This window comes from Rattus norvegicus, chromosome 2 (genome assembly GCF_021556685.1).
Source record: "Rattus norvegicus strain SHRSP/BbbUtx chromosome 2, alternate assembly SHRSP_T2T, whole genome shotgun sequence".
NCBI lineage: Eukaryota > Metazoa > Chordata > Mammalia > Rodentia > Muridae > Rattus > Rattus norvegicus.
The window spans coordinates 197,675,212-197,689,781 of record NC_141535.1 but is presented as its reverse complement, the minus strand read 5'-3'; the positions used below and the strand labels follow the sequence as shown (position 1 = coordinate 197,689,781).

The following is a 14,570-nucleotide window of genomic DNA, read 5'->3' as shown; positions in this document are numbered from 1 at the left end:
AGCAATGGGCAGAATGATAAGAGGAAAGAAGGAGAGATATTTACATTTTCTACATCTGGCCTCTCCAAGGATACTGACAGCTTGGGGCACAGGGAGAGAAGGAGTAGGCAGAGGAGGCATGAGGCAGACCTGCTGAACCACTCCCCATCAGACTTTAGAAGTCGGATGCAAACCTTAGGCCGGGGGTGCAGGGGTGGGGTGGGGGTGGGGGATGGGGGTAGGAGGGTGTCAGGGGAGGTCGGGGGTGGGGGCGGAAACATAGCCAAGGCTACTTTGGATTTGCCCCTGCCTTGTTCTGAGGAGTAGTTTAGGGTTGGAAGGTGAGAGAGGACCCAGGGGAGAGCTAAGCCTCTCGGGGGCGGGGCCGGATGGAGAAGAAAGAGGTGGCACCAAGGAGGCGGGACTCACTACCAGTCTCAGGGCTTCTCTCCTTGTGCACCAGGATATAGTTACAGTTCATTTACTTAGCTCCACAGAAGCCAGACAGCACAGCACCATGCCTATGACTCTGGGTTACTGGGACATCCGTGGGGTGAGAAGGGTCTGACGTCTAAGAGCGATGAGGACATGGGTGGAAAACGTACTGAGTAGTTTTAGGAAATGGATCCTTGTAAGACACCTGATAGATTCTTCTTTCTGCCTGTACCTCTCACTGCTCAGGATGTTTGACGCCCCCTCCCCCTTCTCCCCCTTCTCCTCCCCCTCCCCCTCCCCGTTTGTGTGTGTGTGTGTGTGTGTGTGTGTGTGTGTGCGCGCGCGCGCGTGCTGTTAGATCAAGTATAGGGGTTCAAGCAGAGAGAAGAGGTCACAAAGTCAGGATCCAGTGCATCTCTGATCATCCGTGTCTCCTAGTTGGGTCAAGCCATCCGTCTGCTCCTGGAATACACAGGTTCAAGCTATGAGGAGAAGAGATACACCATGGGGGACGGTAATGACACCCTCTTAGTCAGACTCTTCCCTAACTTCTGATTGGTAGTCCCCAGGAGCCCCTGCGCCTGGCCCTTTGTTGCCCAGGTCTGTGGCACTCTTCTAGCTAAAACTAGCTAGAGTTCACACCTTCAGGAAACCTCTGCGAAGGCAGTTTAGTCTTCCAATGTTTGTAATTTAGCATTTGCCAAGACTTTTTGTAAGCCTTAGAAATGGAGGACCCACAGTCCCAAGTACTCTTCACTCCTGCAACCTTGGAATATGATCCAGATTGCAGATTCCATGCTTGGGAGGTTTCCGACTCCTCAGTCAGGTCTCTGTAGGAGGGTAGAAACTAGGGTGATTTCCTTTCACATCCTCTTGTCCACCACAGCTCCCGACTATGACAGAAGCCAGTGGCTGAGTGAGAAGTTCAAACTGGGCCTGGACATTCCTAATGTAGGTGCAGGGAAGGGGAGGTGTGGGGAAGGCCTGGTGCTCTCACCTCATCTCCTGGCCTGGCTGAGGGGATGGCATCAGTGTTTCTGCTCTCCTGCTCCATCCCTGCTGGCTGCACAGTGTTTCTGTGATGGGCTGTGTCCCGGCTCTCCCACTCAGTGTACACTGTGCTCATGGAGGGTTTCCCGGGGCAGGCACACTGAGTGCCAGGTCCATGTCTGTCCTCACCCAGGGAAGGGATTCAGGTACCCCATAACCCATCTGACCATCCCTGCTTGTCTATCCAGCTGCCCTACTTAATCGATGGGTCACACAAGATCACCCAGAGCAATGCCATCCTGCGCTACCTTGGCCGGAAGCACAACCTGTGTGAGTGGGGCTGGCTGCAGGGTGGGGGATGGCAGTCATTTCCCTGGGTTTATGGGGGGGGGTTGATGCTGATGGTCTTTGGTGTGTGTGCTGCAGGTGGAGAGACAGAAGAAGAGAGACTCCGTGTGGACATTTTGGAGAACCAGGCCGTGGACACTCGTAGGCAGCTTTCAATGGTCTGCTACAGCCCTGAGTTTGTGAGTCCCCCCATGGGTGGGAAAGACAGGTTTTGGAGTTAAAGGCTTATGTTCCTGTCTATATTGACTCCTATAACTTCGGTTCTACAAGGTAGAAATACAGTTTTTTAAAACATTAGAGGATGTATTTAGAGTCCTTTCCATCTCCAACCTTTAACTCTCATAGACCTTTTGTTCCAACTATTTATGTCATCAATATGCTCTTGGAATATGGAGACTAAAACCATGAGTTAAAATAAAGAATGGGAGAGGGAGTGTTACACACGATGGCCTCAGACATGGCACAGCTATTTCTCTGAACAATGCCTGTAGTAGCAAAAGGAATCAGGACCACTTCCCAACAGGCAGCTCAAGTTTGACCATAGGTCCCTGACCCTCCTTCCTTTCAACATCAAAGATGCCTTCACTTTATAAAAAGTACTCGAATATCCACTATTCTGCCATCTGCTAGGGGGAACATTGCCTCCCCTCCTGAGATCTTTGAATATCTTGCTTCTTTGATAGCACCAGCCATCTGAGTCCAGTGTGCCAGGCACAGAGATAGGCACTTCTGAGTCCGACCCACAGGATCTGACTTGGGCAATAAGTGGAGTTCAAAGGCAGGGTTGTACTCATCTGGCTTCTCAATCACCTTCAACAAATGAGACCTGGTGTCTGAAGGAGTCTAATCAGTACTGATGACTTAGCTTAAAATCTGGAGACTGATTCAGGCCCAGCCTTGAGAAGGCATGTACTCTCCTCCACATTCCTGTTAAAGTCAACTCTTTGCTAGGGGGTCTGTGTCTGGGGAGCCTGTGTCTGTGGGAGCCTGTGTCTGTGGGAGCCTGTGTCTGAGGGAGCCTGTGTCTGAGGGAGCCTGTGTCTTGGGAGCCTGTGTCTGTGGGCCTGTGTCTGTGAGAGCCTGTGTCTGTGTGAGCCTGTGTCTGTGTGAGCCTGTGTTTGTGGGAGCCTGTGTCTGTGAGAGCCTGTGTCTGTGGGAGCCTGTGTCTGTCGGAGCCTGTGTCTGTAGGAGCCTGTGTCTGTGAGAGCCTGTGTCTGTGGGAGCCTGTGTCTGTGGAGCCTGTGTCTGTGAGAGCCTGTGTCTGTGTGAGCCTGTGTCTGTGTGAGGCTGTGTCTGTGTGAGCCTGTGTCTGTGTGAGCCTGTGTCTGGGGAGCCTGTGTCTGTGGGAGCCTGTGTCTGAGGGAGCCTGTGTCTGTGGGAGCCTGTGTCTGTGGGAGCCTGTGTCTGTGGGAGCATGAGTCTGTGGGAGCCTGTGTCTGTGTGAGTCTGTGTCTGTGTGAGCATGAGTCTGTGGGAGCATGAGTCTGGGAGCCTGTGTCTGTGGGAGCCTGTGTCTGTGGGAGCCTGTGTCTGTGGGAGCCTGTGTCCAGGATAGGAATTGTTTTTTCCCCACCTCAGGAGAAACGGAAGCCAGAGTACTTAGAGGGTCTCCCTGACAAGATGAAGCTCTACTCTGAGTTCCTGGGCAAGCAGCTATGGTTTGCAGGGAACAAGGTAAAGGGAGGGGGTGGGGAGGAGGAGCTGCCATTTTTCCCAGGCATCAAATTCCACTGCACTCACCCTGGGCTTCCTGCAGATTACCTATGTGGATTTCCTTGTTTATGATGTCCTCGATAAGCACCGTATGTTTGAGCTCAAGTGCCTGGACGCCTTTCCAAATCTGAAGGACTTCATGGCTCGATTTGAGGTGATGCCCTGATCCCTGTTTCCTCTTGGATGCCCTACTTCCCTTCCCCCTTTCTAGGATGATTTCCTAATCCTTAAGAGACTAATTATCATTTATTGAACATTGGTTTTCTGTGAGGACATGGGCTCAGCATCTTACATTATAAGATCAAATTTGTCAGTACAAGATTCCTACAAGGTAGATAAGAGTTATGGGTCTGTCACTTGCTCAAGGGCTCAAGTCCCACCCTCTGGGCCTGTTCTGTGTAGACAGCACTGGAATGGTTCTTTCTCTTTGTGTTGAAATGAAAAGCTTCACTATGTTCAACCAGGGTTTCCTGTCCAGGACCCTTTTGAGGAGTAGAACGTGACAGCCATGTGCAAGCCTGGAGCTGGCTTTAGTTATTAGGAAGGTGAGGGTGCGTGTGAAGTGTTACAATACAGTGAGTCTTTGTAGCTGGCCTGTAGAGCACTTTGCTTCTCACATCCCCACTGTGGGAGCTTAGGGCTGGAGACAGTACTTGGACTGAGTAGACCAGCACAGCCCTTGTTGGGGGGTTATCTTTTTGAGGGTAGGGGACTCTCTTGCCTCCGTCTCCTGTCTTCTAATGCTCCAGTGAGATGAAGTCATACATTCACTTTAAACCTTTCATGTGAGGCACGTTGTCAGGTCCCAGAGGACAGGCCCTGTACCCTCATCCTGGGCCTAAGTAGAGCACACAGGGGTGATCGCACTAGTTTGTGAGGTGCAGTATCACCTGGGGCCAGAGATTCAAGTCTGAAACCTCGCAGCTGCTCAATAAATGTTATTATTTGAGCTGTTAACTTAGTGCTTTGTTTCTCAGCCTGGGATCTGTTTCCCTTCCCTACTTGCCAACAAGTGATGTGCTTCCTTAGCTAGTTCTCATTAGCTCTGCTTCCGTTCAAGTGGAAGAGTTTTGGGGATTACGCAAGAGCTGGTATCACTGTGGGGAAAGTGGGGGGGGGGAGACCTGGAAGTTGCAGCCTAGGGCCTGGGGTTCTGGCTTGGTGCATACAGTAGTCCTGGGTTTTAGAATTCCTCAGCAGTTACTTAGCCCGAGAACTGGATCTTGGTAAGAATTCAGGCAGGCTGCGTGAATTCAGCATGGTTCCTGTATTGAGGTGTGGTAATACTGGACTCAGGTAGCAGGTGGAGAAACAGACTTTCTGCTCTCTGATAACAGATCAGAACCCTGCCCTGCCTCCCTCCATCCCAGATGCTTCGACCCAGGATCTGGGGTGGGATCTGGGCTCTTTTTCAGGCCTGCTCTGAAAACTCCTTTCTTCCTGCCTGCTCCCTTCTCTGTGTGCAAATACAGGCAGGCGCTTCCCTATGGAAAAAGAATATGCCTGTGCCAACAGTGACATGGCCGTGTGACTAGGAAGAAGTTGCTTAACCTCTCTGGTCTTCAGGTTTCCTCCTGATGAATGATCAGTTAGGACTTAGCTTGTAGGATCATTGAGTGTTTTTTTCTTCTTCCAAACCTATGGTAGACTAAAAGACACAAAGCCCTCACGATGGTGGTTTCTCCATCTGATGTTCTTCCTAAGGTGGGACACTTGGAACTTGAAGAGATTACTTGCCAGAGCTGAGGTGGACTGCCCTGCTCCAGGTCTTGGGCCCACATGGAGTTCATAGGGTTGAGCTGCTCAGCCCGGTGGTGCTCCAAGCCAGCGGTTTGCTGTCTTCTTTCCACTCACAGACCCTTGAGAAGATCTCTGCCTACATGAAGTCCAGCCGCTTCCTTTCAGGCCCTGTGTATTTGAAGACAGCGCTGTGGGGTAACAAGTAGAGCGCCCGTAATACCAGGGCCAGGAGGAGATTTACCTCTATGCTTGCGGTCCATGGTCTGGGGCCCATCTGCGTCCCCGGGCATCTCTGTATCAGTCTTCCCACCTCCGTTCTTCTCTGAAAGGTGTTAGTGACTCCGCTTTCTACCCAGCCTTTCTGTAAGGGGAGGTTCTCAAACTCAGGTCTAGTTCCCTAATTGGTTCTTGATGTGTCAATAAAGAAGGCTGGGAGCCAATTGCTGGGCGGAAGGTATAGGTGGGACTTCCGGGTCCCAAGAGAAAAAGGAGATTCAGGGAAAGATAGAGGGGCTTTTTCTGCTGTGCTTCGGAGTAAGAAGGTAACAGTCATGTAAGGTCTTCCGGCAGCTAGGGCCTGTGGCCTCCGCAACAGGCGGATAGCCAAGGATGTTGGCAGGGGCTGGCTGATACAAGTCACTAAGTTTAGGGCAGAGGGAGATGGAGATAATAAACTGGTAAGAGCACGCCTTTCCAGGCCGTTGTTATCTGAGCCCAGCAATTGTGCCTAGCAGGCAAATTCTAAAGTAATAAAGCTGTTTGTGTGTCTTTTAGCTTTGAATTCCAGGGTCGCAGGAATGGGCTAGTAACACAACCACTCAGGAGCTAAGCTGGATGGAACAAGGGAGTCAGGAGGGGCCAGAGCGCTGGGTGTGGTCCCAGGCAAAAGGCAGTAGCCTGTTTTTAAAACTACACACAACACCTCTCCCCAAGCCAAACCTCTGTTCACCCCAGTTCCCCATTCCTTCAGAGTCTCTTCCTCTCCTTTCTTGTCTTTGTCCTGGATCCAAGTAGCCCTCCGCTTTGCTGGGGTGATGAAGGGATGCACTTGACTCTGGTTCCCCAGCACTGCCAGAGAATCCAACCTTGTGCATGTGGAGGCACTCCTCTTCAGTGGGAGGCTGCCCTGCACTGCCAGAAAGACCAGCTCTCTAGTTTGCAAATCTTGGTCCCCAACATGAGACTGTCCAGCCGTTTTTGATCCCCAATGAAGTCTGAACCACATTTGCTCTGTGTCTTATTACCTGTGTCTCTCAGGACAAACCATGTTGACTTGGTTGGGTGGCCTTTGTTATGTTGTCCACAGAAGGGCAGGGATGTGTGTGTGGGATCTTGATGGCCACACAGAGTATAAGATTGCTTACAATTCTTAATGTTCCTTGCCATTAATTCTGTGTTGCCCACCTGGACTCCTAAGAGGAGGGTGCTGCTTCTGTGATGGGGTTCCTCACTAGTCAGCAGTCACAGTGCCACCACAGCCATGGACAGAGGTTCTGGGCTGATGGGAGAGGCTCCATTAGGCCAAGTAGCTTTTGTTTCCTTCTCCCAGCTGCTTTCCCTAAACTAGACATCTCTCCTCCTATTCTCAGGATGTTTCCCCAAAAGTGGCCCCCACCATTTTCAGTTTGTGACTGTGTATTTTACCTTACTCTGTCCTAAGCTAATCAAAGGGAAAATGCAGGTCTTGTTAGATTTTTCCTAATATGCAAAGCCTGAGAGAATACCTCAGATATGCCCAGATTTGTCTAGCCAGAAATTCCAAATAGAATGTTTCAAATGAAAAGAAAGACATGTTAAGGAGTGAGAATAAAATATTAGAAGGTTGTGCTGGACAGTTTATGTCAACGACGCAATTGCGAGTCAGCTGAGAGGAGGGAGCCTCAGTAGAGAAAATGCCTTCATCGAGCAAGCCGTGAGGAGCAAGCCAGTAAGCAGCACCCCTCCATGGCCTCTGCATCAGCTCCTGCCTCCAGGTTTCTGCCCTGCTTCAGTTCCTGTCCTCACTGATTTTGACGATGTTATATGGAACTGTGAGTGAAATAAACCCTCTCCTCCCCAACTTGCTCATAGTTGTGGTGTTTCATGAGAGCAGTAGTAACCCTGACTAAGACAAAAGTTAACAAAACCAAAAACACCTCACAGATAAAAACTACATGAGGACTAGAGATGGCGCGATGGTTAAACACAACTGCTGATCTTACACAGCACCAGGGTTCAATCTCTAGCATCCACATGGCTGCTCACAACAGCCTATAACTCAAGTTTTAGAAGATCTAATTACCTCTTCTGAATTCTGTGGGCACCACACAAGCATATGATACACATACATATATGCACCCATGCACATAAAATAAAAATAAACCCTTAACAACAATAACAAAATTTAAAAAGAATAGCTAACATGATAAACCTGGTGTGAAAATCATATCTTTGATATGAAATGTAAAAAGCAAAACAATAATTACATTAACCCATATGCTAGAAATATAAAAAAGATGCAAAACAAGGTGTCAAAAATTCAAACAGGAATGAATGGAGGGAAAGGTCTAACTTTTAAATGTTCTCTGTTTTCTCTTCTTGTCTGTACGGTCGTACTATGTTGATATAATTTCAAATCGGCTATACTTGTTTTAAAGGTGGGTTTGTAAGGCTGTGGTAGTGACAGGCAAAAACCTACACTAGACAAACTCAAAAGAATAAGCAAAGAATCAAAGCACACCACTAAAGTAAATCACCACAGAAGGGCTCTCTCTCTCTCTCTCTCTCTCTCTCTCTCTCTCTCTCTCTCTCTCTCTGTGTGTGTGTGTGTGTGTAAGAGAGAGAGAGAGAGAGAGAGAGAGAGAGAGAGAGAGAGAGGAGAGAATGACAAAGAGAGAAAGACAGAAGTTAGAACTACAATGAAAATAGAGATCAAGTTATAAAATCATTGTGGTAAGACTTTATTTGTGTGTATGTTATGTTTGTATGCATTTGTGTGTGTATGTGTGTATGTATATGTGTGTTATGTGTGCATACACTTGTGTTCTGTATGTGTGTGTATGTGCATGTTATATGTGCATACATTTGTGTGTGTGCATGCATTTGTGTTCTTTATGTGTATGTACATGTGTGTGTTATTGTGCATGCATTTGTGTGTGTTATATGTACATGTGTGTGTGTATGTGTGTATGCCCACACACACACAAGCTGAGTCTAGAGGAGAACTTCTATCTTTCTCTGCCTTATTTCCTCAGGACAGGGTCCCTCACTGAACCTGAAGCTCACAGCTCCACCCAGGCTGGCTGGCCAGCGAGCTCCAGGGGCCTGCCTATCTTTATTCCTATTCCTCCTCCCTGGGATGACAGGCCCATGGATCCAGGCCTGGCTTTTATCCTGATGCCAGAGATTAGGACTCAGGTCTTCATGTTTGCACAGAAAGCACTCTTACCCATGAACATCTTCTCATATCTTTATGTATAATTATCTTAACTGTGTGAACAAAATTCTCCAGGTAAAAGACAGTGTAACATTGCTTTACAAACATAAGGGTCTGTCCTGTAGGGATAACAACCTGGGGGAGGTTAACTAAAACTAAGTATATGTAAATAAAAAAGGCTTATGAAGGGGAAAGAAAATAGACATCAGAGGTGGATGGAGGGAAGGAACTGGGTAGAAGAGGATGGAGAGAACAGGGTGGCAGATCAGGAGTAGGAGGGGGAGAAAGAATGGAAATCTGTGCAGGTACCTGGGACTGGGGCGGGTGGGATGGGGAGGCCTCAGGGAGTCTATGGGGGTGACTCTAGCTGAGACTCCTAGCAGTGGGGAATATGGAGTCTGAAGTGTCCACCTCCTGTAGCCAGGCAGGACTCCCGGGAAGGGATAAGGACACCAACCCACCCCAGAACCTTTGACCCAAAATGTGTCCTGACTACAATATGTGCAGGGACAACTGGAGCAGAGATGGCCAACCAATGGCTGGCCCGACTTGAGACCCATCCCATGGGTAAGCACTGACACTATTAATGATACTCTTTTATGCTTGCTGACAGAAGCCTAGCATAACTGTCCCCTGAGAGCTCCATTCAGCAGAGGATGGAAACACATGCAGAAACCGATAGCCAAACATTACACAGAGCCTGGGGAATCTTGTGGAAGAGTTGGGGGAAGAATTGAGGGACCTGAAGGGGACAGGGATGCCACAAGAAGACCAACAGAGTCAACTAACCTGGTCCTTTGGGGGCTCTCAGAGACTGAAGCACCAACCAAAGAGTGAGCATGGACTGGACCAAGCTCCCATCCCCAAATATATGGGAACATATGGTGGGGGAATTTGAGGAAGGGCAGCAAGGAGTGGGTATGATCAAGAAATGTTGAATACATGCATGAATTTTTTAAAGAACTATTCTTTAAAAACAGAATAATGGTATGTGCATATATTCCCAGAGCTGGGGAGGTGAAGACAAACGGAGTTAGAGGGTTTGCTGGCCTGCCTGGCTATCCGACTTGTGAGCTCCAGGCTTCACCAAAAACAGTAGGTGACTCCTGATTAGATTGTCCTCTGGCCTACACACACACACACACACACACACAGAGAGAGAGAGAGAGAGAGAGAGAGAGAGAGAGAGAGAGAGATACACACAGACACAGACAAACACACCAAAATTTTAGCATATGGTGCTTATAAGAAACTCATTTTGCTTCTGTGAAAATACATAGACCAAAAATGAGGAAATAGAATAAGGTGTTATAAATGTAATCCAGAAGAAAGACAGACTTGTATCAGATAAGACAGACAAGAGACTATGAAAATCTATGTTTAAAAAGTCAGAGATGGTCATTATAGAATACTAAAGGAGTCAGTTAAACAAAATGTAATAATCCCCCTCTAGTATCTATCTATCTATCTATCTATCTATCTATCTATCTATCTATCTATCTATCTATCTATCTATCATCTATAAATCGCTCTATCTATGCATACCTATTTTTGAGCACCCAAATACAAAACAAGCATAAATAGGCCTAAAGATAAGGATAGATTTAATACAATAATAGAAACTATCATTTGAGAACTTTAATATATTCCTTTTGGAAACAGACTGATGATCCAAACAGAAAATCAACAGAAAACCAGAAGAGTTAAGTTTCACTCCAAACCAAATGGACCTATCATGTACTACAGAGCACGATCTTTTCAGTGGCACATGGAATGCTTTCCATGGTAGATCACATGACAGACTGTAAAGCTGCTCTCAACGGACTTTAAAAATTGGAGTTTTACGAAGGATCTTTTTTGGTTAAAACACAATGAAAATAGAACTTTGCAGCAGGAAAAACAAAAAACTCTGGCAAGGGTACAACAAATACATGAAAAGTAGGTCAAGGACAAGACCAAGAAATCAAAATATTTATTGAAGATACAATATACCAAATTCTGCAGGCTACAATAAAAGTAGTACCAAGAAAGAAGAGGTTGTATAGCAGTCAGTGTCTACAACAAAGCACGAATTTATAACTTATCCCTGCAGCTCTCAGAGCTAGAAGAACAAGGCACTCAATGCCCAAGTTCATAGGAGGAGAGAAATGATAAAGAGTAGAAATAAATGGATCTGAGATTAAAGGACTATGAAACAAGGGCAAAACAAAGAGCTGGTTATTCAATAAATACAGTGGACAAACTCTTAGTTACAGTTAACTAAGAAAAAGAGAGAAGGGGTTGGAGAGATGGCTCAGCAGTTAGGAGCACTGGTTGTTCCTTCAGAGGACCCAAGTTCAATTCTCACCACCTACATATTGGCTTAAAACCACATGTGACCGTAATGTTGGAGGGTAAATCCAAGAGCACCAAGCACGCATGGGATACACAGTTACATATGCAGACACAACACATAAAAATAAATACGTTGCTTAAAAAATGAAAGGAAAGGATAGAAGACTTACACTAATGACACCAGAGATGGCAAGGGAGACATTGAACTTGACAGAAGTACCCAGGCTGATCTGACATTTTTATGAGCAAGTATACAACAAAGTTTTTGATAACATACGATAAATCAATAAATACCTTGACATATATCTTACCAAATATAAAACACAAAAATAGAAAATCTCAGCAGAGCAGTAATGAGTAACATCATCGAACCATCAATAAGAGGTCTCTTGGTCAGGGCTGGAAGGGTGGATCAGGAGAGCACTGGCTGTTCTTCCAGAGGTTCCAGGTTCGGTTCTCAGCACACTCCCTGAAACTCACAACTACTAACTCCTGGGGTCCCGTGGGGGATGGATGCCTGACAGCCTGTTGCTCTCCACGCTATTTTTTTGAGACAGGATTTCTCCGAACCTGAAACATACCAACTTGTCTAGACTGGCTGGCCAGCAAGCTCCAGGGATTCACTTGTCTCTATGCCCCACAGTGCCCTGCTGTGAGGTGCTTTTACATGGGCCCAGGGGACTTGAACCCAAGTCCTTACACTTGCATGCAATTACTTTACCAGCCGATCCACAGATTTCTACTATTTACACTTCTAAACAGAACAGGCTTTTCTCAACCAAGTCAGGTTAGGAGGTGGCTTCAGTCTCCCCAAAAGCACAAGTCTGCTTGAGAGGCCTTAGGCTCTGTAAAAACCACCTGCACTCCCATAGTTCTCCTCTCACCTGAAACAGGATTTATCAGGGAAGCAGGAAGGATTTTAATTTCTCTTTAAAAAGAAAAGTGGTGGCACACACCTGCAATCTGAGCACTGAGAAGGGCGAGGCAGCGGGGTCATTGTGAATGTGAGGTGACCTTGGCTATGTATGAGGCCTTGTCTGAAACAACAGCAGCAACGACAAAGGAATAGTTGTTAATATAATTGAAACATCACACCTTAATAAAATATAGATACCTTAAAATTCTAGTTCACTTCAAACTTGTAACAATATGAACGTTACCCTGACTGTTCTATTCCTATTTTATTGAAAACACCTCCTTCTAATATAGCAGGTCTGTATTACCTGTGTTAGACAAGTCTGACACAGCAGCATACATTTAATTAAGAATCAAATACACGCACATCCACCTAATCCTTTCTTCTGGATTTAAGTCCTACATACAAGTCACCTATAATTATTTCCATTAAAAACCACATAAGTACATTATAAACCCACCCCTGGTCTTTTTCAAAAGCATTTCATTCCATTTGTCCTAAGCAGGGAGTGGGCTGGCCACGGTATCAAATAGCCTACTCTCTGGCCCCAGCTCTCGTCTGTCCTCCTGGATCTCCCTGAAGCTGCGCTGAGCCAACACTGAACATTTCTATCCGAGTTACCTCCATTTGTCTCCAAGCAGAGCAGAGAGCCTTGCAGAGCAGGAGTGGGAGGCCCGTGTGGGAACGGGATACGTGTGGAGTTTCCTCACGGGATACATGTGGAGTTTCCTCACGGGATACGTGTGGAGTTTCTATTGTGTTTAGTGGGCCAAAGTGGTGCTGAGTCTGCATTTGGGATCGAGAGGTTTGTGGAGGCTTCTCACTGGGAAGTGATGGCTTCCACAAGCTTCAGCAGAAGTCAGTTCTAGGTTTGGAGGAGAAGGTGAGTAGGGGGATGGGGGAATGGGGTGGGGAGCTGCAGAGAAAACAAAGGGCAACCGAATAGGTCAGAAGCATGAAAACGCAGAAGAAAACATGGCGCCTCATGGAATTAGACGGTAAGTCGGTATAATACTTATAATATCAATTGCCAAGGAGTCTAGAAATACTAACTCCCTGCTCAGAACAAGTCGGGGGAGCAGTTCGCTCATTAGAATAGACCTGTACACAGGAGGCTACCACTGGTGGGGACTGGAAGAATCAGGATGGGAATCTAGGCTGTGCACATCTAGAGTCCAACCTGAGCTGTTCCACAAGGAATTCAGTAAGGTCAAAGCCAGCATTCCAGGGTTGGTGGGGAGGACACAGGTGAAAAGCTATAGCTGGGAGGGGAGCAGAGGTCATTATCAAGGCTAGCTGGGGACCTCAGAAGCCACTAGAGGGGTCAGCAGCAAAGTGATTGGCACATTTCAACTCCTTCCTCCTCCCCTTCACCATCCAGCTCCAGCATTTTTTTACCAGCACAGTCATTTAAAGGCTCTGTCCTGCGCTGGAGGACATAGGAATGAATGTGTAATTTCTATAGAGGCCAGGTGTTCTCATAAGCCCCTCTTAAGCTGGCTTTCCAGGCAGACTTAAGCCTAGGGTATCAGTGTCCCTGCTCCGCCCACCGCATCAGGAAACAACCTCCACCGTGAATGGTCTTTTAATCATGTAAGCTATTTTCCCTGTGATTGGGAAATGCTTTAAGCCTGTACTCGAGCTACAACAAGAAAACCAACCAGCTTCCTAACACTTTCGGGGAACTGCTCCACTAAATGGAATGCATGGAGAACAAGGCCTTTTTACCTACTGAGGTGCCTTGAATAAACACGTCACTAATTTTTCAGTATTTTCGTCCCTCTGTCCTTATGAGATGATAGGCTATCTTCACCAGAAGTGACCAAAGGTGGCCATTGTAACAGAATTATTTCCTTGAGCCACATTAGAATTAAGAGTTCAAGACTGACTGGGGACTGGTGAGCCACCTCTCTCCTGCATTACACTTTTGGGTCATACAATTGGCATCAATGTGATGCCAAGAAAAAAAAAATAGAAGATCCTAGCACTTGGGAGCCAGAGGCAGGGGGATCTCTGTGAGTTTGAGGCCAGTCTGGTCTACAGAGTATGATCCAGGACAGTCAGGACAAAAATCCCCCAAAAACCAAACCAACACCGAAGCAAACAAAAACAAAAAAGCCAAAACCAAACCAAAGCAAACCAAAAACCCCACAAAATAGACATGTGCTCTTCAAGTGTTTACCTGATGGTTGCTTGCTGTGTTGTATGCTAATTCATGTCACCTGCCGTAGAACTGCTACTCAGAGGCTGCACGACTAATTTCCTATTTCCTTGCCTCTGTCCTGGGGTGAGCAGACGCTGAGATGGCTTCCATGCCTCCAGCTTAGGGCCCCGTGTAATCCCCTCCCCTGCAATGGCTGATTTACCTTCAGTGGTGTCTAGGTTTTCTGCCCTTGGGACAAATACCTAGGATAAATCAACTTGAAATGTAGAAGGGTTAATTTTGCCTCACAATTTCAGAGATGGAAATCTCTGGTCCCTTGGCCCTGTTGCTTTGGGTCTGTAGTGGCCCCGGTACCTCATGATAGGATCGGGTGGCTGGGGAGGCCCTTTAACCTTGTAGCATCCCGGAAATTGGGGTGGGAGAAGGGAGGGAGGGAGAGAGAGACAGAGGAAGGAGTCAAAGCCCCATGTTCCTCCAAGGGCCCTTTCTCCTACAGGTTCTACCGCCTCCCCAAAACACCATCAGCTGGAGGAATC

The 14,570-nt window shown here is 47.1% G+C and overlaps 1 protein-coding gene across 7 annotated transcripts; it reads left to right on the top strand.

Moving 5' to 3' along the window:
- The first annotated feature begins 309 nt into the window (after positions 1–309).
- Gstm5l (glutathione S-transferase, mu 5-like) lies at positions 310–5,959 on the top strand. 7 transcript variants are annotated; one of them, XM_087620357.1, is made up of 8 exons: positions 310–532; positions 661–928; positions 1,301–1,365; positions 1,653–1,734; positions 1,831–1,931; positions 3,331–3,426; positions 3,509–3,619; positions 5,322–5,955. In XM_087620357.1, the coding sequence occupies exons 2-8, from the start codon at positions 919–921 to the stop codon at positions 5,409–5,411; spliced, it is 555 nt and encodes a 184-aa protein (XP_087476483.1). In that variant the 5' UTR covers positions 310–532; positions 661–918; the 3' UTR covers positions 5,412–5,955. The 7 variants fall into 7 exon arrangements, with proteins under 7 accessions (XP_087476483.1, XP_087476476.1, XP_087476487.1 ...); XM_087620350.1 differs by having other exon boundaries at positions 316–532; positions 853–928; positions 5,170–5,955; XM_087620361.1 differs by having other exon boundaries at positions 419–532; positions 5,170–5,955.
- The last annotated feature ends 8,611 nt before the right edge of the window (positions 5,960–14,570 follow it).